General features: G+C 39.9%; 1 protein-coding gene across 16 annotated transcripts in view; it reads right to left on the bottom strand.

The window, feature by feature from the left end:
- Nucleotides 1-24,750, bottom strand: part of Bptf (bromodomain PHD finger transcription factor) — a 134,404-nt gene extending 109,654 nt beyond the window's left edge. For 13 of the 16 annotated variants that reach the window (XM_078041851.1, XM_021728418.3, XM_078041859.1 and 10 more), the window contains exon 1: nucleotides 23,885-24,749. In XM_078041851.1, the coding sequence (XP_077897977.1) occupies nucleotides 23,885-24,512 (628 nt within the window). In that variant the 5' untranslated portion in view covers nucleotides 24,513-24,749. Of the gene's footprint in view, nucleotides 1-23,884 lie in introns of all 16 variants that reach the window. The other 3 variants (XM_078041853.1, XM_078041850.1, XM_078041864.1) reach the window with 2 other exon arrangements.
- Between the last annotated feature and the right edge of the window lie 246 nt (nucleotides 24,751-24,996).

Raw genomic sequence — 24,996 nt, 5'->3', positions numbered from 1 at the left:
CCATGCATGTAGAAAACAACCAGACAAATCCCAATGGTCAGACATTTAATAAGACATTGGATGGACAACTAGAAAATGTCACTATCACAAAGAAACTTGCCTGCAGAGGGTGAAAGAACTGCTTTAAATTAAAAGGCACTAAAGAGATGTCAACTATATGCAAAACATGATCCTTGAGTGAATGCTGAATGGAGGAGGAGGTAAAATGACAGTAAGGGCACCTAGGGAAATTTGAAACAAAATATATCATTATATAGAGTTTGAGAACATGAATTATTTGGAGGTGAAGTGTCATGATATCTGCAATTTACTATCAAATTGTTGAGCAAAAAGAATATTTAAAAATTCAAGACAGCACACACACAAAGGTGACAAAAATGCTTAAAAATTGGTGAACCCAAGTGAAGGATGCACGGGGCATTTGTCGTGCTACACTCAGTTTTGTTTTTTTGTTTTTAATGTTTGAAACTGTATATGTTATAAATAAAAATTTCAGGCCAAACATTTTGGTGCACACCTATAATCCCAGCAGCTCAGGAGGCTGAGGCGGGAGGGTCGTGAGATCAAAGCCACACTCAGCAAAAGTGAGGTGCTAAGCACCTCAGTGAGACCCTGTATCTAAATAAAATACAAAATAAGACTGAGGAGGTGGCTCAGTGGTCTAATGCCCCTGAATTCAATTCCCAGTACGAAAGAAAGAAAGAAAAAGAAAGAAAGAAAGAAAGAAAGAAAGAAAGAAAGAAAGAAAGAAAGAAAGAAAGAAAGAAAGAAAGAAAGAAAGAAAGAAAGGAAGGAAGGGAGGGTGAGTAGCTGAGCTGGGGTAAATTAAAAAGCAAAACAGTAGCTGGATGCAGTAGTGCACATCTGTAATCCCAGTGACTTGGGAGGCTGAGGCAAGAGGATCACAAGTTCAAGGCCAGCCTCAGCCATTTAGCAAACCCCTATGCAACTTAGCACGATCCCTTCTCAAAATGGCTGAGGATAAGGCTCAATGCCCCTAGGTTCAACCTCTAGAACCAAAAAAAAAACAAAAAACAAAAAACAAAAGACTATTTTTCCTCTTAAGCTTTTTAAAGTATGTACCATGGTTGAAAGCAAAAACTATAACATTGATTACAGGGTTTTCAATGTACATAGATAGACAGATATACAACTATTATACCATGGGGGTAGATAAAGGGGCCCTATATGGCTGTGATATTTTTACATTTTATTTAAAGTGTTAAAATGCTAACTCTAAGTAATTAGGTATGTTCTGAAATTCCTAGAGTAATTACTAAAAAAGCAGATATTAAGTCCAATAAATTAAAATCAAACATGAAAAAAATATTCAGTTAATCCAAAAATAGACATAAAAGGGAAAAAGGGGTAAGGGAAGATATATATATATATATATATATATATATATATATATATATATAATAACAAAATAGCAAACCTCTATCCAACCATATCATATCCATTATATTAAATGTAAATGGTCCAAACACACCAACTCAAAGAGAAATGAGAGAATAAATGAATAGTTTTTTGTTTTTTTTTTGGGAGGGAGGGAGGGGGTAAGTACTGAAGATTGAATCCAGGGGCACTTTGCCACTGAGCTATATTCACAGCCTTTTCATAGTTTGAGACATGGCCTAAAATTTGGAATCCTTCTGCCTCTGCCTCCCCAGTCATTGAGATTACGGGAAGAGTGGCTTTTAAAGCAAGAAATATTGCCAGGCCTAGAGGCCATTTCATAATAATAAAGGGATTAAATAACCATGAGGACAAAACAACTATAAATGTTCATACACCTAGAACAGAGCATCAAAATACATGTACAATAAACATATGAAACTACAAGGAGAAAGAGAGCAAAACCTAACAGTAGTTGCAGACTTCAACACCTCTCTAAGCAATCAACAGAACAAGTAGACTATAAATCAGCCCAGATTCAGAAACCTTAACACCATTATCAACCAACTTGGTATCAATGACATTTATGGAACACCCTTTCCAACAGCAACAGAATACACCTTTTTTTCCAATTGCAAATAGAACATTCACCCAAAAAGATTTCAGGACATAAAGCAAATTTCAGTTTCTTTTTTTAATTAATCATACTAAGTTCTCTGACCATAATGGAATTAAATTATTCTGTTAAACTATTAACAAAAGGACATCTGGGAAATCCAAATGTTTGAAAGTTATTACACTTCAAAAATCCATGGCTCAGCAGTGGGGCTGGGGCAAAGTGGCAGAGCACTTGCCTAATACATGTAAGGTTCTGGGTTTGATCCACAGCACCACATAAAAATAAACAACAATGTGATTCTGCAACCTGTACACTCAGAAAAATGAGAAATTATACCCCATTTGATTCAAATGTATGATATGTCAAGATCATTGTATTGTCATGTGTAACTAATAAAAAAATAAATAAATAAATAAAAATAAAAGCATGCTGTCCATCTACAACTACCAAAAAAGAAAAAAATTTTTTCCCCAAAAAAATCCATGGTTCAAGCCTGATATAGTGGAGGATGCCTGTAATCCTAGCAGTTCAGAAGGCTGAGGCAGGAAGATCACATATTTGAGGACAGCCTCAGCATTTAGCGAGACGTATCAGAAGGAACATATCAGAAACTGCAAAATACAACTAAAAAATTGTTTGAAGGATGTTTACAGCAATTAATGCTTATAATAGAAAAGAAAGGTCTTAAATCAATAATCTTAAACTTCTGCTTTCAGAAACTAGAAATAAGAAATGTTAATTAAACCCAAAGCAAGTAGGAGGAAAACAATAAAAAGCAGAAATCAACAAAATAGAAAAGAGAAAAACTAGACAGTCAGGTGTGGTAGTGAATGCCTATAATCCCAGTGACTCAAGAGGCTGAGGCAGAGGACTGCAAGTTCAAGGCTAGCCTCAGCAATTTAGGGAGGCCCTAAACAACTTAGCAAGATCCTGCCTCAAAAATTTAAGAGCTGGGGATGTGGCTCGGCAGTTAAGCTCCCCTCAGTTCAATCCCTGGTACCAAAAAAAAATATTAAAAATTTAAAAAATAAATCAATGAACTCCAAAATTGCATCTTTTGAGATCAACTAAATTGATAATTTCTGACAATTAGGCCAAAAAAGAGAGAACACAAATTTCAATGAGTACATTACTATAAATTATAGAGATATTAAAAGAATAATAAGGGATTATTATAAACTTTATGTTCACAAATAGGACCTCTCAAATAAAAGGAACCAATTGCATGAGAGAAAAACAAAGCCCATTTAAAAGGAATTTATAACTGCAATAAACTATCAGAGGAACTGAATTCATAGTGAGAAAATTTTCTTTCCAGCAAAGAAAACTCCAAGCCCAGATGGCTTCACTAGCATATCCTACCAAACCATTAACAAATGAATCACTCCAATTCTACACAATCACCTGTAGTTACAGAAAAAGCAGCAAACTTTCCAATTCATCATGTGCCAGCAGATACCAAAATCAGAGGAAGACATTACAAGGAAACTACAGACCAATATCTTTCATAAACACAAACATAAAAAACTTTAAAAATACCACTTGTGGGGCTGGGTTTGTGGCTCAGCGGTAGAACACTTGCTTCGCATGTGTGAGGCACTGGGTTCGATTCTTAGCACCGCATATAAATAAGTGAATAAAATAAAGGCCTATCAACAACTTAAAAAGAAAATGTGTGGCCAGATGCGGTGGTGCACACCTGTAATCCCAGCAACGTGGGAGGATCATGAGTTCAAAATCAGCCTCAGCAATGGCGAGGAACTAAGCAACTTAGAGAGACCCTGTCTCTAAATAAAAAAGAAAAGGGCTGCGGAAGAGTACTTGCCTCTCACGTGTGAGGCACTAGGTTCAATCCTCAGCACCACATAAAAATAAATGAATATTGTATCCATCTCCAATAATAGAAAAAATTTTAAAAATAGTACCATGTATGAGAATTCAGCAATATAAAAAAGGATAACAGATCACAACCAAATGGGATTTAACTTGTGGAATACAAACCTGGTTAAATATTTTAAAACAATCTATGTAATTTGCTACGTCAACAGATTAACAACCCAAAAAAAAAAAAAAAAATGAACATTTGAACAGCTGCCCCCAAAAAGAATTTAACAAAATTCAGCACCTATTACTAATAAAACTCTCAGTAAAATAGAAAACGACTAAACAGGAACTATCTTCAATCTAAAAAACAGCAGCTAAATAATATGTAATATGAAAGACTGAATGCTTTAAGCCAAATACCAGAAACAAAACAAAGTCATTCACTCTCACCACTCAACATCATATTAAATGTCCTAGCCAATGCAATACAGGGAGGTGATCCATATTAGAAGGAGGAAATAAAACAACCTCTGTCATACAAGATGATTTACCTATGCAGAAAAATCCCAAGAAATCTACAAAAACACAAAGCTACAAACTTGAGTTTAGCAAGTTGACAAATTCAACATATGAAAAACCAATTGCATTTTTTATTATTAATAACAAATAACTTGAAATTCAAATTTTAAAAAGTAGTACAGTGGTAGGGGGTGTACACTTTGTGGTGGGAGTGCTTGCCTGCCATGTGCAGAACCTGGACTTGATCCCCATGTGCAAAAAAAAGAGTACCAATGACAATAGCACCCAAAAAAATCAAGAAATACTTAAGTATCAATGTAACAACACATGAAGGACCAGTATGCTGGAAAACTAAAAAACCTGAATTAAGAGATGGCAAGATTCGGGGCTGGGGATGTGGCTCAAGCGGTAGCGCGCTCGCCTAGCATGCGTGCGGCCCGGGTTCGATCCTCAGCAGCACCACATACCAACAAAGATGTTGTGTCCGCCAAGAACTAAGAAAAAATAAATAAATGTTAAAATTCAACAAAAAAAAAAAAAAAAGAGATGGCAAGATTCGGTATTATTAATATATCATTTTTCCCAAAACTGATCTAGAAAGTCAACATAATCCCAATGAAAAACATCCCAATAGGAAACTGGGAATAGTGGCTAACATAGTAATTTGGGAGGCCGAGACAAGAGACAAGAGGATTCCAAGTTCAAGGCCAGTCTCTGTTACTAACTGAGACTCTGTCCCAAAACAAAAACTAAAAACTAAAAAAAAAAAAAACAAAAAAACCCAATAGAATGATTTGTAGATATGAATAAATTAATTAATTAAAACACAGAGGCTAGGGCTATAGCTCAGTGGCACAGCACTTGCCTAGCACAAGTGAGGCACTGGGTTTGAGCCTTAGTACCACATAAAAATCAATAAAATAAAGGCATTCTGTCCATCTACAACTACCAAATAATAAAAAATAAAAAACATAAATGAAGGGGTTGGGGCTGTAGCTCAGTGGTAGAGCGCTTGCCTCACATGCGTGAACTGGGTTCAATCCTCAGCACCAAATAAAAATATATTGTGTCCATCTACAACTAAAAAAAAAAAAAAATTTTAATGGAAAGTCACAAGAAGTGAAATAGCCAAAATAATTCTTTGTGAGTATGTGTGGTTGGGGGCGGGGGGGGGGGTACCAAGGAATTGAACTCAGGGGCACTCAGCCACTGAGTCACATCCCAGCCCTATTTTGTATTTTATTTAGAGATGACAAAAGATCTTAATGAGTTGCTTAGCACCTCACTAAATTACTAAGGCTGGCTTTGAACTCACAATCTTCTTGTCTCAGCCTCCCCAGCTGCTAGGATTACAGGTGTACACCACTGCACCCAGCCCAAAACGATTTTGAATAATAATAAAGTTGGATATACCTACCTTATTTCAAAATTTAACTATTAAACAAGATTACTGCTGAGCTGGAGTTGTAGCTCAGTGACAGAGCACTTGCCTAGCATGCATGACGCACTGGGTTCAATACTCAGCACCACATAAAAATAAATAAAATAAAATAAAGACATTCTGTCTGTCTACAATTACAAAAACTAAAAAAAGATTATTGCAACAAAAGAACAGATAGGAGCCAGGCATGGTGGTACACACCTCCAACAGCTCAAGAGGCTAAGACAGGAGGATCTCGAGTTCAAAGCCAGCCTCAAGCAAAAGTGAGGCACTAAGCAATTCAGTGAGACCTTTTGTAGTCTCTAAATAAAATACAAAATAGAGCTGGGGATGTGGCTCAGGGGCTGAGTGTCCCTGGTGGGGGGGGGGGGAATGGATAGGGACTGGGCATGGTGGTGCACGATTCTGATCCCAGCTACCCAGGAGACTGAGGCAGAAGGACTGCAAGGGGCAAGGGCAGCCTCAGCAACATAGGGAGACCACATCTCAAAAAAAACAAAAAAAAAACAAAACCAGATCACTGGAACAGAGTCAGACTAGCATAACAATCTAGTTATATTTTGACACAGATGCAGTAGAAAAGGAAATGCAATGGAGGAACCATTTCAATAAATGGGCTGGGGATATAGTTTAGTGGTAGAGCACTTATGTAGCATGCACAAGGCCCTGGGTTCAATCCTCAGTATCACAAAAAAATAAATAAATAAACAAATATAGAATATCAGAACAACCAGGCATCTATATGTAAAAGAAAGAATCTCAAGTCTTATCTCATATCTTATAGAAAAAGTAACTCCCCTAGCTCACATCTTATTAAAAACTACAAATGAATCATACATCTAAATATAAAACCTAAAACTATAAAACATTTGAAAGAAATCAAAGAAGAAAATCTTTGAAACTTAGGTGAGGAAGCTGGAGATAAGCAATTAGGGTTAGCCCATCACCTGTTATTCTTGGGCCCAGGAGAGCTAAATGAGTGGGAAAAATAATCAACCAAATTACAGTATTTGGTAATTTGAAAATTAGATAAAATTCAAATTGTAGTGTCCATAAAATATAATTAGAACACTCATTCATTTACATATTGTCTATGGCTGCTTCTGTACTACAACTGCAGAGTTGTAACAGGGACTACAAGCCTAAAAGATTTCCTATCTGGCCCTTTACCGAAAAAAGGTTACAACAGACAAGTGAAGGGAATATAACCTGGTTTAGACTTTCAAAGGGCACACACTCCTCACAGTCTAGGAAAATGCCCTTCAGAAAGAAACACCAACAGGGCTGGGGCTGTGGCTCAAGCGGTAGCGCGCTCGCCTGGCATGCGTGCGGCCCGGGTTCAATCCTCCAGCACCACATACAAACAAAGATGTTGTGTCCACCAATAACTAATAAATAAATGTTTAAAAAAAAAAAAAAAAAGAAAGAAAGAAACACCAACATAAGTGACTAAAGATACATGTCTAGGGCTGGGGTTGTGGCTCAGTGGTAAAGCACTTGCCTCACTTATTCGAGCACTGGGTTTGATTCTCAGCACAACACATAAATAAATGAATAAAATAAAGGTCCATCAACAACTAAAAAATATATATATATATTTTTTTAAAGCTACATGTCTAACACATTTAGGATAGCAATGTCTGTAAAAGCAAAAAGGGACTGAAATTTTTCTGTTTGTTTGTTTTGGGGGAGGCAGGTGCTGGGGATGGAACCCAGGGCCTCATTTATGTTGAAAGAAGCACACTAGAAATGAGTTCTATCCCCAGCCCCTCAAATTTTTAGGCAAATTAATACAAATAACATATGTAGTTATGTGTTAATAAAGTAAAAAAAAGGACAGTTCACATCTTGACATGCTAGGACTCTATGAGTGTGCGAGTTTATGACCTCTACCATCAACAATCTCCACTTCTGAGACAGAGGAACTCAACAACTCAAACTACCCAGAAGTCAGGCTTCCAAGTTTACTGAGGATCAGCAATCGAAGGCCTCTCACCTGGAAAATTCAAACTCAAAAATTTGAGTACGTATCTAAAATTACAGAAAAATCATATTAAAATGTGCACTATTTATACAATCTTTGAAAAATGAGTATGGTCATGGTTAAGGAAAAAACAAAGGTACTGGGCTGGTTGTGGCTCAGCAGTAGAGCATTTGCCTAAGATATATGAGGCACAGAGTTCAATTCTCAGCACCATATATAAATAAATAAAGATCCACTAACAGTTAAAAATTTTTTTAAATGCTCAAATTGTATGATATTACAGTGGATCAAATTAAACATAAAAAATAACAAAAGTAGGGCTGGGGTTGTGGCTCAGTGGTAGAGAGCTTGACTTGCATGTGTAAGGCACTAGGTTCAATTCTCAGCACCACATGTAAAAACAAATGAAATAAAGGTCCATCAACAACTTAAAAAAAGGACTAAGACTTTAAGAAGTGTGTGAAATAATTTGATTTCTAGAACAGGGAAAACTGAACTGATGGGAGGGGCTAAAACTGTATTAGCTATTTTTAATGTTGAATTATTTCCTCAGACAAGTCTCAATATAGTTGTGCACACATTAGAAAGGAAAAAGGACAAGAAAAATTCCACACTGATTAATATGTGCATTTCTGAAATACTTTTTAAGTTTCATAAATAGAATATGCTATAAACAGACCTCAAAGGAGGTAATGTGAACATATTGAAATTAAGCAGGAAGCCATGTTTCTAGTAAAATATAGAAACTGCACCTACTGAACAGTGCCATTCAGTATGAGTCACTTGGCCAGGCTGTCTCCAGTGTGTGAATTACAGAACATATCCATGAGAAGAGAGGAGGCTAAACACTTAGCTTTCTTAGAAAACTTCAGGAGGCTCCATGGCTGCAACTTAACCTTTAAGTCAAAAAAGCATTCCAGTCACAAAAACAAAGGGGGATATCTCTTCCTTGAAAACCGTTAGCTAAATAATTCGGTTGTCACCATTTATTTATTTTTGTGTGGTAACAGGAATTGAACCCAAGGGCCCTTTATCACTGAGCTACACCCCAGACCTTTTATTTTTTATTTTGAGACAGAATTTCACTAAATTGCCAAAGCTGGCCTCAAACTCATGATCCTCCTACCTCAGACTCCCAAGTGGCTTAGATTACAGGATTACATGTACCACCACACCCAATTTGGCAGTTAACTCTTGAGAAAGAGGTTTTACATATTAAATAGTCCAGACATACAGACGTACTGGGAAACACTAGTATTTTACAATTCAGTACACATACTATAACTTTTAATTTTACAACATAGGAATGATTGAATTCTCTTCCCCCCCCCCTTTTTTTTTCTTTTTTCGGTGCTGGGGATTGAATATAGTGGCACTGTATCACTGAGCTATATCCCCTGTCCTTTTTATTTTGAGACAGGGTCTCATTAAGTTGCTAAGGGTCTTGCTAACTTGCCAAGGCTGGTGTGAAACTTATAATCCTCTTGCTTCAGCCTCCTGGAGTCACTGAGATTAAAGACATCTACCACCATGCTGGTTTGAGTTATCACATTAAATTCCTCAACCAAGTCTGAATCCTAATCCTTCCTGTTTTATCTATATATAAGATCTTAAGAAAATCTTAACACTGCCAAATTTGCCTTGATTTTGTCAGAACTGTGGCAGGCTCTGAAACATTATTAACTGCCTCTTTACCCCCCCCTCACCCCCGCCACCAAAAACATCAAATAATGTACAGGCATCTCAAAGAAGACCCCACCACTTACCACAGAAATGCAATACTATCATATACACAAAACTGGGCCAACAATCTTGACAGAGGACCACAGCCAGACTACTGAGGCTACCCAGGCAGCACAGGATTTGGGGCAAAGAAAGGTCCAGGGGAAAAGAGATGTCAGGTAAATTCTTATTGGACCAACAGAGGCCCAGTGACTACCACACCACAATTATCCAAGCAAACTTTCTTCAATGATATGAAATGACTCAAATGCGCTCTGTGTGTGATGCAATACAGAAGCCACTAGCCACATGTGGCTGCTGAGCACTTGCAATGTCCATAATGCCTCTGAGGAACTAGAGGCTTAATTTCATTTTAATTAACTTAAATAGTGTGGCTACCGCACTGCACAGCCCAGAACTAGAGGGTGAAAAGAACCCAGAGGCTTTCTTTGACCCAGTCAACAGTTACCTTGTGCTGCCTTCTGCACACTAGAGACTGAGCCAGGAACTAAAGGGGGAGCTTGGGTGAGACCCTCCAGCCCTAAAGAAGGTGCCAAGGAAGGAGGTGCCAGATAATAAACAGCTACTTCACAGTCTAATGTCTTAACAAAGAAAACAATAAAGGGGTCAAATAATCAAGAGGATGAAACAATCCTTTTTAAAGGTTTATGACCTTGATAACAGTTTCAAAATACCTGCACACTGATAGAACTCCTAGGAGAAAGAAATTCTTGACACTAGCTGTAGACCTTAACACTACTCTCTCCAGTAATCGATAAAACAAGTAGTCAGAAAATCTGCACAGAAAATCTTAACACTACCAAAGAACCTGCCTAACTAACAATAATGGACTATCCCACCCCACAACAGAATACACTTTATTTTCAAGTGCAAATGGAGCATTCCCCTGGACAGACAATATTTCAGGGTGCAAAACAAAGCTCTAAAAATGTTGAACAAAATAAGGGCAATGAAGTATGCTATTTGAACATAATGAAATCAAACTGGAAAGCAGTCCCAGAAAGATACCTAGAAAACCCCCATATAACTGGAAACTAAACAACAGAGAGACGCACGCATGGTGCTGGGAAATGGCACAGGGGGCTGGAGAGCAACTTAGCCCACGATGAGACAAGGGGAATCATAGAGAAGGCCTGCAGAAGGTGAGGGCGTGACGGGTGACAAGAAGGCAGTCAGCACAGCAGAGAGTAACTACAGTTTGTGACAACTACAAAGAACTCAGTCTTACTTGAAGAACAAATTCAAAGTGATAAGAAATAAAAATAAGGAAACCAACAATAAGGGAGATTTAGAAGTCCAGTCATCCTTGATCCCTTTTTCTTCTCACCACCACAACCCAGCCCAGCCAGATACATCACTAGGAAGCCATTCTAACTCCTGAATGATTTTCTGAAATATTATCCTCCATTCCCACCAATGCCAACCCAGGATGTGTCTACTTCAACAGCCTAGCTCCCTTACTCTCTTCTTATCTGAACCACTCCAATTCAATCTCTTTCCATAGACAGACAGACTTGGGTGCCACTATCCTCCTACCCCAGTACTGAGGATTGAACCCAGGGGCACTTTTACCACTGAGCTATATCCTCACAGTCCTTTTTTCTTTTTATTTTGAGATAGGGTCTCACTAAATTGCTCAGTCTGGCCTCAACTTGCGATCCTCCTGTCTCAGCCTCCCAATTTGCTGGGAGATATGCACTACCACACCTGGCTCAGAGACACTTTAAAGAACACAAATCTGATCACATGATGCCTTACTTAAAAGTACTCACGTTTTTCCCTCCCATCTACTGTATGTGGTATAGAACCCTTTTTCTCCTCCTTTTACCTGGTTACTCTTTGAGCTTAACTATCACTTCTTCAGGAAAGCCTTCTCTCTGTGCCCTGCTGACGCAATTATATTTACTTGTCCCCTTTTGAAACGTTTTTCTTGCTGATACACAGAATGCTGTCCTGCTTCTGGAGAAACCTCATTAGAGCTGGGGCCATATGTGATATAATTAATCACTATTGTATCCAAGATAGCAACTGGAACACAGCAGGCACTCAATAGGTATTTTTTGAATAAATGAATAAAACAAAAAAAGAAAAAGAAATGAATAAATCAATGAAGAAGTCAAAGAAATTCAGATTCTAATAGAACTTTTAACCTATGAAATGCAGGGATGGTTTTTGTTGTTCTTGGTTTTTGGTTTTGGGAGGGGGGGGTTAAATATTTTTTTAGTTGTAGATGGACCCGATATCTTTATTTTTATGTGGTGCTAAGGATTGAACCAATGCCCCACACGTGCAAGGCAGGCGCTCCGCCACTCAGCTGCGGCCCCAGCCCTGTTTTTTGTTTCTAGCATACTGGGGATTGAACCCTGGAGGATTCTGAGCTACATCCCCAGCTTCACCCCCTTTTATTCTTTTTTAATTTTCAGACAGGATTTCACTAAATAACCCAGATGGCCCTGAACTTGCAATTCTGCTGCCTCACCACCTCCTCCCTGGAGCAAGATTTATAGGCATGTGCCAACATACTTGGCCAGAGACAGTTTTTAAACAGTCAATGCTGGGTGACATGGGCTTTGTATATTACTGGCATAAACAAAATTATTACAATGTAAAATATATAAAAATGATATTGGAAAACCAAAATGAAACATAACAAATACTACATAGCTATTAGAATGACTGGAACTCTCATATATTGCTGTTGGGAAAATAATATGGCAACACCATTTTGGAAAACAGTTTGGCAACTGCTTTTGAGGGGATGGGATTGTATCCCAGGGTGCTTTACTACAGAGTTACTTCCCCAACCCTTTTAATTTTGAGACAGGGTGCTTCAAGTTACCTAGAGTCTCAGAAAATTGTTGAGGTTGGCCTCCAACTTATGATCCTCCTGCCTCATCCTCCAGGGTTGCTTGGGTTACAGTCATGCTCACCAGACCCAGGAACAATTGCTTATAAAACAACTGAAATACACTCAACATATAACCCCAGTGATTCCACTCCTAGTTATTTAATGATGAGTAAGAAAAACTTATGTTCACACAAAACTATAGTTGAGCAGCTTTATTCATAATCTTCAAAACCATGGAAACACCCAAATGTCTTAGTGGATGGATAAACCAACTGTGGTATACCCACATAATGGGCTATACTACACTGTGACAAAAACTGATGACCTACTGATATAAGCAATATCTTGACCAAATTTCTAAAGCATTACTAGGTAACAAAAAAAAAAACTGGACTCAAAAGCCTACAAGGTATATAATTTCATTTATAACATTCAATAAAAGGCAAAATTAAAGAACAGAAAATAAATCAGTGGTGGCCAGAGGGCAGAAGTAGGAGTTGATCAGAAAAGCACAAGGGCAGGAATGGTGGGACATGCATGGAATTTGAGTTATCTGGAAAGTTGAGGAAGAAGGATCACAAATTTGAGGACAGCCTCAGCAACTTAGTGAGACTCTAGTGTCAAAATTTTTAAAAAGCTGGATATGATGGCACACACCTATGATCCCAGAGGCTGGGGAGGCTGAGGCAGGAGGATCACAAGTTCAAAGCCAGCCTCGGCAAAAACAAGTTGTTAAGCAACTCAGTGAGACCCTGTCTCTAAATAAAATACAGAATAGGCTGGAATGTGGCTCAGTAGATGAGTGCCCCTGAATTCAATCTCAGGTACAAAAAAAAGGGGGTGTGGGGGTGGTGATGTGGCTCAGTGGCTGAGTGCCCTGAGTTCAAGCCCTGGTATCAAAAAAATAATGATAATAAAAATAATTTTAAAAGGATGGGGGATAGAGCTCAGTACTTACCTAGCTTGTGTGAGGCTCTACTACAATTAAAAAAAAAAAAAGCACGAGGGCATTTGGGAGGAGTAGTGATGGGACCTTCTATAAAGTAGTGATTACATGGCTGTTCGCCAAAACTTAAAAATTATACACTAACAAGGATGAATTTTAATGTATATGTAAACTGAAAATCAATACTTTTTAAAAATTATTAGTATTCCCAGAGAAATATAAAATGAACAGGATGCTATAAAAAAGGAACAAAGAGGGCTGGGAATGTGGCTCAAGCGGTAGCGTGCTCACTTGGCATGTGTGTGGCCCGGGTTCGATCCTCAGCACCACATACAACAAAGATGTTGTGTCCGCTGAAAACTAAAAAATAAATATTAAAAAAATTCTCTCTCTCTCTCTCTTTTAAAAAAAATAATAAAAAAGAAAAAAAAATTTAAAAATTCTCTCTCTCTCTCTCTCTTTTAAAAAAAATAATAAAAAAGAAAAAAAAATTTAAAAATTCTCTCTCTCTCTCTCTCTCTCTCTCTCTCTCTCAAAGAAAAGAGGGAACAAAGAAAATAGCTTTTGAAAATTAATATCTAGAAGCTGAAATAAAAGTTGATTCCAAGCCAGGCATGGTGGCACATACCTGTAATGCCAGCGGATCCGGAGGTAGGGGCAGAAGAACTGCAGGTTCAAACCCAGCCTCAGCAAGTAAGCAAGGCACTAAACAACTCAGTGAGACCCTGTCTCTAATAAAATACAAAAATAGGGCTGCAATGTGGCTCAGTGGTCAAGTGCCTCTGAGTTCAATCCCTAGCACATACATACATACGTAAATAAAATTCATTTACAACAAAAAAGAATACAGACAACAATAAGTGTTGGCGAGGATGTGGGGAGAAAGGCACACTCATACATTGCTGGTAGGACTGCAAATTGGTGCAGGCAATACAGAAAGCAGTATGAAGATTCCTTGGAAAACTGGGAAGGGAACCACCATTCGACCCATTCCCACTCCTCAGTTTATACCCAAAGAACTTAAAAACAGCGTATTAAGGGACATAGCCACATCAATGTTTGTAGCAGCACAATTCACAATAGCTAAACTGTGGAACCAACCTAGATGCCCTTCAGTAGATGAATGGATAGGGAAACTTTGGTTTCCCTACAGAAAATTACTCAGCATTAAAAGAGAATAAAATCACGGCATTTGCAGGTAAATGGATGAAGTTGGAGAATATAGTGCTAAGTGAAGCAAGCCAAAAATCAAAGGCCAAATGTTTTCTTTGATATGAGGATGCAGATGCATAATGGCGATGTGGGGGGACTCGGAGCATGGGAGAAATGGAGGAACTTTAGATAGGGCAAAGGGAATGGAGGGGAAGGGAGGGGACTAGGGGGTGGTAATTATGGTGGAGTGAGTTAGACATCTTTACCCTAGGTACCTGTATAAGACATGAATCACGTGAAATCATTCTGTGTACAACCAGTGTCTTGAAAAATTGTGCTCTATATGTATAATATGAAATGAATTTCATTCTGCCATCATGTATAACAAATCAGAATAAATAAATATTTTTTTTAAATAAAATACTGTAGTAAATACCACAGTAAAACAGAACAGGACAGAACAGCAGCAAGAGAGAAAGCCCTAACTCTGGAGAGGCCTCAGGGAAAAGACGTGCAGCAGGGAACTACTTTTGTTTGCCATAAACTTTTAACATTGTTTTAATTTCTTTTCTCTATATTCATGTACTACTTTGATGAATAAAAATGATAAGAAATATTTTGCCATATATCAAGTACAAAACAATGTTTACTATGATCCAGATTATCTTAACTATATTGATTAAAATGTTATTAAAAATGGAACAAATATAAACACGTTTCTAGTGGTCACCTCATTGTTAGAGTTGAGCAATAAATCTGATGTCAGATGAATTAAAATTTTTAAATGAGCAACATTTAACATTTCTACTACATGGGGGAAGAATAAAGCTCTACTTTAACCTGCTTTTTTTTTTTTTTTTTTTTTAAATACCAGGGATTGAACTCAGGGGCACTCAACTACTCAGACACACCCCCAGCCCTATTTTGTATTTTATTTAGAGAAAGGGTCTCAGTGAGTTGCTTAGTGCCTTTTTTCTTTCTTTCTTTTTAAATATTTTTTTTAGTTGTTGATGAACCTTTATTCTACTTATGTGTATGTGGTGCTGAGAATCAAACCCTGTGCCTCACACATGCTAATGCTAGCCAAGTGCTCTACCACTGAGCCACAACCCTAGGATCCCCCCACCCCTTGCTTTTTGCTGAGGCTGGCTTTGAACTTGCGATCCTCTTGTCTCAGCCTCCCTAGTCGCTGGGATGGGATTACAGGCCTACACCACCATGCGCAGCTTAACCTGCATTTTTACTTAAATGTGTTCCTCAAACTATTTTTATCTTATGAGTCAACTGACAGTATTTGATACAATAAAATACAACTTCATTACTATACAATAAGCAATCTTCACAGAATCACCATCTACAGTTGAAGGGAGAAAAAAAAAATCAAGACAATAAGAGCTAACACTGATTGACTCTGCCATGTGCCAGGTACAGTTGCAGGCATTTCAACTCCTATTAATCCATTTAATACTAACACACTGAATTCAGTACTATATCTCTATTTCAAATATGAGAAAGGTGAGGCACAGAAAATTAAGGAACTGCTGGGCACAGTGGCCCACACCTAGAATCCCAGCAACTCAGGAGACTGAGGCAGAAGGACTGACTGCAAGCTCAAAACCAGCTTCAGCAATTTGACAAGGTCTTTTAAGTAACTTACCAAGACCCTATCTTAAAATAAAAACTCAAAAGGGTTGGGGATGTGACCCAGTGGTTAAGGATCCCTGGGTTCAATCCCCAATACCAAATTAAAAAAAAAAAAACAGATTCCCCAGATTTAAACCCATGAAGTGTGGTTCCAGATTCTACCCTAAATCATTATGCTACAACAAATAACATGGGAGGGGGTGTGGCTCAGTGGTAGAACACTTGTCTTGCATATGTGTGGCACTGGGTTTGATTCTCAGCACCACATATAAATAAATGAATAAAATAAAGGTCTGTCAACAACTAAAAAAAAATTTTTTTGAAAGAGAGAGAGAGAGAGACTTTTTAATATTTATTTTTTAGTTTTCGGTGGACACATCTTTATTTTTTGCTGAGGATCGAACCCAGCGCCCCGCGCATGCCAGGCGAGCGCACTACCGCTTGAACCACATCCCCAGCCCTAAAAATTTTTTAAATATTATTTTTCATTGTAGATGGACACGTATCTTTATTTTTATTTATTTATTTTTATGTGGTGCTGAGGATCCAACCCAGGGCCTCACGCGTACAAGGCAAGCGCTCTACCACTGAGCTACAACCCCAGCCCTAAATTTTTTTTTTTTAAATCACATCTCTAGATCCGACAATCAAAAAAGACTCATCTAGAATCACCAAATTCTCACAAATCATGACAGACTAAAATTCTGTGGTACGCTTATATATTACAGGTGCCCCTGACACCTGCCACAAGTCTTCACACTGCCAGTGTGGAAATCAGCAGTATGACCCCCATTTACACTTGTCCTTATCAGGCAAATGCTTCTGGAATAAATTCCCCAAGCTGACTGAAGGCAATACAATAAACATAGACATTTAGGAAGACTCAAAATCCAGCTGACTTTTGTCCTAAGAGAATTCTGTTTAAAAATTATTATAGGGCTGCGATTGTGGCTCATTGGTAGAGCACTCGCCTAGCACAGGCGGGACCCGGGTTCGATCCTCAGCAACACATAAAAATAAAGGCATTGTGTTGTGTCCATCTACACCTAAAAAATAAATTTTAAAAAAATTCTTATAACAGAGTTGGGATTGTAGCACAGTGGTAGTACACTTGCCTAGCATGAATGAGGCCCTGGGTTCCATTCCCAGCACGGGAAGAAAGGAAGACAGAAAGAAACAAACAAACTACTGTTAACCAATGAAACAAGTCTGGGTGAAGTAGATCTATCAATATTGAATTTGCAGCCAGGCATGTGGCACAAATCTGTAATTCCAGCAACTAGGAAGGCTGAGGCAGGAGGACTTCAATTCAAAGCCAGCTTCAACAATTTACCAAGATCCTGTTCTCAATAAAATGAGATGGTAAATGTAGTTCAGTGTCAGAGCACCCCTGAGTTCAATCCCCAGTACAGGGAAAAAAAAAATTTTTTTTTAATTTTTTGTAGTTATAGATGAACAGAATGCCTTTATTTTATTTATTCATCTTTATATGGTACTAGGATTGAACACAGTAAGTGCCTTACACATGCTAGGCAAGCACTCTGCCACTGAGCTACAGCCCCAACCCCAATTTTTTTTTAATCGAAATGATCTAACAGTTCCACACCTGGGCATGTTTATATAAACATATATGTATACACACGCTTATGTATATGTGTATAGAGAAATAAAAACCTATGTCTAGGAAAAAACCTGTACATACATGAAAGTTCACAGTGGCATTTTTCGTAATAGTCAAAATCTGAAAACAAATGACCATGAATTGATGAAATGGATAAGAAAAACATCATGTAGTCATATAAAATGAAAATACTATTTAAATATAGTACTGATATATGCTACAACATTTATCAGTTTCAACTCCCAGCATCAAAAAAATAAAAAAATCAGTCAGCAATTTAGAAGATGTCCAATAAATGTTAGCTATTACTGTTACTGTGTTTATAATTTTTCAGCAAATTATGGGCAATCAAAAATGTTATTTAAATAATATAACAATAATAATGTAACAAAAAGACAGCCGGGTGTGGTGGTGCACACCTTTCCCAGCAGCTAGGGAGGCTGAGGCAGAAGGATAGAGAGTTCAAAGTCAGCCTCAGCAACAGCGAGGTGCTTAGCAACTCAGTGAGACCCTGTCACTAATAAAATACAAAACAGGGTTGACGATGTAGCTCAGTGGTTCCAGTGCCCCTGGGTTCAATCCCCAATACATAAAAAAAAAAAGACTATATAAAAATAATCTTAGATATGTACCAGCAAACCACTGAACCATAACTCTATATAATAATGTGTATTTTAATTCTTTCTCTATTGTTTACTTTCAGTCTTTGAAGTGCATTTTCATGTATAAGTATTTTTTTTTAACGAGAGTGAGAGAGAGTGAGAGAGAGAGAAAGAGAGAAAGAGAGAGAGAGAGAGAGAGAGAGAGAGAGAGAGAGGGAGAGAGAATTTTTTAATATTTATTTTTTAGTTTTCGGCGGACACAACATCTTTGTTTGTATGTGGTGCTGAGGATCGAACCCGGGCCGCACGCATGCCAGGCGAGCCACATCCCCAACCCAACATGTATAAGTATTTGGCTTTTTTTTTTTTAATTGAAAAATATTCTGCCTTCCACTGGACACAGTAGCACAGGCCTATAATTCCAGCAATTCGGGAGGCCATGGCAGGAGGATCACAAGTGCAAGTTTGAGACCGGTCTGGGCAATTCAGTGAGACTTATCTCAAAATTAAAAAATTTAAAAAAGGAAAAAGAATTGGGGATGGAGTTCAGTGGCAAAGCACCCCCGGGTTCAATCTCCAGTATTTGGAAAAAAAAAAAAAAAAAAAGCTTCCAAAAACATGCCAAAGTTAGAATGAGAGTCTCTGCTAAGATACAACTAAAGTATAAAGCTGAGATTATAATCACTTCAATAAACGGACATTCAAAGAGAAGAGACCAAGGTGAGCAAGAAGAATCCTGGAAGACTTCTCATGGCAAGGGGGGTTTGAGCCTAAGCAACAGAGGGAAAAAGGACATCAGCTAAGATTTGCTCCTGCTGTCACCTAGCTGTCACTGGCCATCACTACCCACCAACCTCTCACTCCCATACACTCACCTGGAAGGACATATTGTGACTCACAGGACAACAGGGTCTTGAGAGGTGAGGAAAGAAAGACCTAACAGGGGCTGGGGATGTGGCTCAAGCGGTAGCGTGCTCGCCTGGCATGCATGCGGCCCAGGTTCAATCCTCAGCACCACATACCAACAAAGATGTTGTGTACGCCAAAAACTGAAAAATAAATATTGAAATTCTCTCTCTCTCTCCTCTCTCTTTTAAAAAAATAAAATATATGAGATAAAATAAAAACATTGTTTTTAAAAAAAAAAAAAAGACCTAACAGAAGAGACCAGATCTCCTGGCCTTACCTCCCCCAATCCTGCTGCACACACTTTTCAATACACAGACCCATTTCCAAATATGCCTGTGGGCAAGTACCAGAAGAGCAGGCAAGCAAGCCTATTTATTATCACAAACCTAGGACACGCCTCTGTACTACTCATAGATCATGTTGCCTAACTTTTTTAAAACTCTTCTGGCTCTCATTTACTTTCTTTTAATTCTCATGTTTAACCTCTTCAGGTGCTCATACCTGAAAAGACATCGCACTCGTTTCCCTTATAATCTTTACCTACCTGTTAGTACTGAACACACTGCCTTCTTCCAGATGCTTCCACTCTCACTCTATACTTCTGATAGATCAAGGTCCAAAGAATTCTGAAGTGCTTCTGGATAGATCTTCCACCCAAGGCTAAAAACCCATCCAGATCCCACCATCACATCCTCTTCCAATCCATCCTGTTGTGCAAGAAGCCATGCTACACTTTCTAGCAGACCACTGACATCCTATCCCACTGCTGCCAGATCTTCTGACTGATTCTCAGTACCCAAATTGAACATCTGAAATGGATGTGGGGGGGCGGTTTCAGACCACCTCACAAGTCACTCTCTCATTCTGGGGGAAAGGGCTACAGCAGGGGCTTAACCATATCTTTGTGAGGTGATGTAGGTGTGATGCACACATGTGCATGGCGCTGATGGGAATACAGCCTATCCCTTGGGTGTCCCAGGAGTGAAAAAAGTCTGAGGTCACCAGTCTGGCCCAAGCCTTATTCGACAAATGAGGGAGGAAATAAATGACTCTGGCTTGTTTCTCTAGGAACTGCCCAACACAACATACAATGGAACTTTACAATTTATTTCCTATTCACATTCTCAGGCTCTTCCAACTGCCCACTTGTTACTATCAGTGCCTGAGCGCATGCCGCTCACTCCCTCCCTCAGTCTGTCCTTACCATCCACAAGCCCATCCAGGAAGCATCTGCCCACACCAACCTCCCTGAACCAGGTATGATCTTGTCTTCCTTTAAATCTCCACTGTACTTTGTACCTCACTTGTAGCAATCAGGAATTACATGTATACTGAAAAGATATTTGGCTGACACTGCTGGGAATAAATACTGCCAAACCAGTAGCAAATTCTGTTTCAGATGAATCTATAGTTTATTCATGGCATGTCTGCCACTGATCTCCACTGTGGACATAAATCTTTTAAGTCTCCCAGGATAATGCCAGGGTTTTTGCTTCCTGAAGTGATCAGAGGTTCCAAATTTCAAAATTACAGGTAAGTATTCTTAGAAATTTCACACAAGTTAAATGCAAGAACCACTGTTTCAAGTATAATTTTTTTTTCAAAATATAATTTTTTTAAGTTAGCAAATGCTTCATTTCAGAGTGCTTAGAAAACTTTACCAAGTGCCTATTCAAAACAGATTTTCTATATAATCTTTCTCAATGCATTAGCAAAGTAGCCTATTGACCAAAATAATTCTAAATTTTATAAGTAAAAATAATAAAGGTTTTATTCATTTAATCTAGTATAAGCCGAACAAGATGATTTCAAAGTTGACATTCCTACGTAACATTTGTCATGGGTATCCATTTAAATTTTTCCTTCTTTAAGGAAAACATTTCATCTCCAATGAATAAACTTCTTTAAATCTATGGTTTTAGCAATGTAAGCCAATGTCTTTGTATCAACAATTATACAAAGTACTCAATACATAGTACTACAAAGTACCCAACAGATAAATAGATGAATGAGCTATTTTTAATACTAGGAATTTAATTAGTGCTTATGCCAACATTCTAAAATACAAAAACTAATCCACTTATTGTAAATTATCAATAAAATAAACTCCTCTTTTAGCCTTGACACTACATAGAATTCATATCCACCAACTCTATTTTTTTATTGCTCTTGGGATATCTTACACACATATACACAAATACCTGACAGCCTTCCTTTCAGGAAGTACAGATAATGAAACTAATCTTTAGCCTGAACAACTCACTGCCATGCTTTGTTACTCATTTTAGGCCAGTGGACATATTCTAATAGTTCAGAACACAAAATGTAACATTCAAAAGGCAAAACATTCAAATTAACACCACATCCAATAAAAGGAGAATGCCTGGCAAGCCTATGAAACAGCAGCTCAAAACAGTTAACTCTCTATTAGAAACATTCACTAGTCAAACTGTCTATCAAAATCTAATGAGACCAACTGTTAAGCTTCCTAAATCCAAAGTATTTAAGTTATGGTATCCACTATAGAATTATCAAAACTTCACTTATTACAAATTCTCAGCTAAAAACAATGATTTGCCCAACCAGTCTTTGATGAGTACCTGCTATGTGTAAAACACACTGTTAGGAGATGCTGAGTATATACAAACACCTACCCCTAAGGAGTTAATAATTTCATATAAACATAGGGCAAGTATATACAAGATAGGTTACAAGTGTCACTAAGAACAAAAAATCACAGAAGTATCAGAAATATACAAGTTTTGTTTTGTTTTGTTTTTTTAAGGACAACTACCCACAATAATGGAATTCAGCATATACACAGCCATCAATCCTAAATAGTACTGGCTGGGCCTTCAGGTAGGAATTACAGTTAGCTGAACTGCTCTGCCAAAATGCCTCAATCCTAACTTTAAAAAAACTTCTTCCCTAGTGTCTGTAATTCAGTCTCCATGTTTGAATTCCAGGTTCTTGGTACAATGAGGATCAACATGTGATTTCTTAAAGTAAAACCTATTACTATAAAAGATACACTAAAACTAACTTGGCAAGAAAAGAAAGTTGCAAACAGTCCCTTCTACATACAAGACGTAAACCTTTGACACTCATTCATTCCCTTCCTTCTCCCTGCCAGCATCTCCCCGCCAGAAGACAGGTAACTATTCTTTTCAGAAAAAAATTACCTTGTCTCATTTGATGTTATGACTACCTAAATGTGTTTAATCTGGCCTAATATCCATACTTAACCCAGTAAGAATTTAAACATTCATAAAAATGTTTCAAAGTAACCATTCCTACTACTCTATAGTCTCTCAGAAAGTGAAAGGACACACATTAATTGCCTCCCATTTACTCAAAAACTTTACTTTTGTAAAGTAAATGAATTACTACTGGATTCTAATTTAGTTAATCCAGGTAAACAAAAATATAAAGGAAAAGCCTGTTAAGTTGTTGCTATAGGTTGTTTTTTTCACAATGTAGTAAACCACAACTATGTATTCACTACAAATCAGTAATTGTGCGTGCCCTTTTTTTTTTTTTTTAAACAAAATGCATCTCAGCACAGCCTGGAGAAACTTTTCTGTGAGAAAACAGGTGAGACTTCACCATGGAGAAATTCATTACAGTTCCAGGGTGGACTTTTTCCTCAAAAATAGAATGAAAAGAAAAAGTCATTTTGTAATCAATCTGACACTGCTGCTGTGACTTCAAAAGTTCATCTCCAGCAATTATGTCTGGATGATCAACCGTACATCTTCTGCAACAGGTGCCACAGAACTTGCATTTCCCAAACAAAGCAAAGGGATCACATCAGGATCCAGGTTCCTGAGGCTTTGCATTTTACTTCAGATTTAACCCAACGATTCTGAATCGGATGGATTACTAAATTAGGCTTGGTTTGGTTTGGTTTCTGACTTTGTTTTTTAACTAGCCATTGACTAACAACTGTTGCACGCGCCCATTAGCACTTGAATACACACACACACACACACACACACACACACACACACACACATACAGGACCAGATAAGGATCCCCTACCATCTCAACTGATCATTTCCTTAACATAATTTTTAAACCGCATAGCTAGGGGTGAGAAGGGAAGCATGTTTTGTGTGTATTTGGGTGCCACAAACCGTCTCAATCCTTAATACCCTTTTAAGGAACAGACAGACAATAAAAATCTACAAGAAACCACATTAGAAATGCAAAGAGGTTTGCAAAACAAGAGGCTTCCTTCATTCTAAAAAGCCCACACCAAAACAAGGGGAGAAAAATGAACGCAATGGGTGTGTGTGTGTGCCAAAGTTTCAATCCTGCCGGTGGAGACACTGCACTGGTACAAATTTTGAAGAGGAAAAGGGGGGGCTGGGGGGTGAGAAAGAAAGCGAGCGAGTGTGTGGCCTGCAAACTGCAACAATGCAATCTCCATTTTGAACAATGCGCCTCTTTCCTCTTGTAAATCTAGTTTTTTGCCACTTGATGTGTCGTCGCATTTCCCCTCCGTTCGGGGGGCGGGCGGGGATGGGGGGAGACCGGAGCAGGATGCACTCACTGCACACGAGAGGGAGTAAGCGAGGGGGGAGGGGGAGGAGGTGGGGAAGGAGGCTGCAGCGACCGGCCTGGGTGGGTACCTGGAGTGCTGCTGTAGGTGCTGTGGCTCCTGAAGCTGCTTTCCGTGCAGTAACTGGCGTCGTCGTCATCATCTTCCATCTCCTCCGGATAATCCGAGTCATCCTCGTCTTCCTCCATCTCATCTTCCTCTTCCTCCTCGGAATCCTGGGTCTCCTCGGCGTCGCCGTCCTCCTCCTCCTCTTCCTCCTCCTCCTCCGAGACCATGTCCTCCTCCTCCTCCTCCTCCTCGCTCTCGTGGTCATCGTACACCACTTTGTTGACGGCCCTGCGGGCCGGGGTGGTCCGGGCCAGGTGGCCGCCGCCGCCCCCGCCCCCCGTCCTGCCGCCCCCGCCTCCTCGCCCCCCCCGGCCCGGGGCGCTGGTGCTGGGGGGGGCCGGCGGCGGCGGCGGCGGCGGCTTCCTCCGGCTACTGCTGCCCCCCCTGGGCGAGCTCAGCCGCGTCTTGGGCGCCACCTCAGCCTGGGCGGCGGCCCACCTGCCCCGGCTGCTGCCGCGGTGCCGCGAGCGGAGCCCCCCGATGGGTCCGGACGTGGGCGGCGGCGGCGGCGGCGGTGGCGGGGCTGGGGCGCAGCGCTCCGCAGCGGGAGCAGCGGGCTGCTTGGGCGGCCTGCCCCGCCGGCCCCTCATGTCGGAGCCGCGGCGGGGGGAGAAGGGAAAGCGGAGGGGGGAGGGGCGGGCGCAGGGGGCGGTGGGGGGCGCCGGGGCCGGGTGGGGAGGCCTGCGGGGCCGGGCGGGAGGGGCCCGGCCGGCGGAAGCGGGTGGAGGGAGAAGGCTCAGTCCGAATTGCTGGGGCCCCACTCCGGATCGCCTTCAGCCGCCATCTTGTTTCTTCCCTCTCGCTCGGTGACTGGGGGAACCGACAGCGGCCGCAGGCCCGGAGAGCGGTCACGTGAGCTGCGCCGCCGACGAGCCTGGGACGGAGCGAGGGCGCGCGGCGGCCGCTAGGGGGAGCGCGGGAGCGACGCGTCGGGGGCGGGGAGCCCTGGAGCCCGGGCTCGGCTCGGAACCGAGAGAGGGTCGCGCCGCTCGAGAAATGCCCCAGCCGGAAGCCTCGCGGGGGACCAAAGTCCCCGCCCGGTCCCGGCTGGAGCTCGAACGCGGCACCGCCACC

Source organism: Ictidomys tridecemlineatus, chromosome 3 (assembly GCF_052094955.1).
Source record: "Ictidomys tridecemlineatus isolate mIctTri1 chromosome 3, mIctTri1.hap1, whole genome shotgun sequence".
In the NCBI taxonomy this organism is placed as follows: domain Eukaryota; kingdom Metazoa; phylum Chordata; class Mammalia; order Rodentia; family Sciuridae; genus Ictidomys; species Ictidomys tridecemlineatus.
This window is presented reverse-complemented; position numbering and strand designations above follow the sequence as displayed.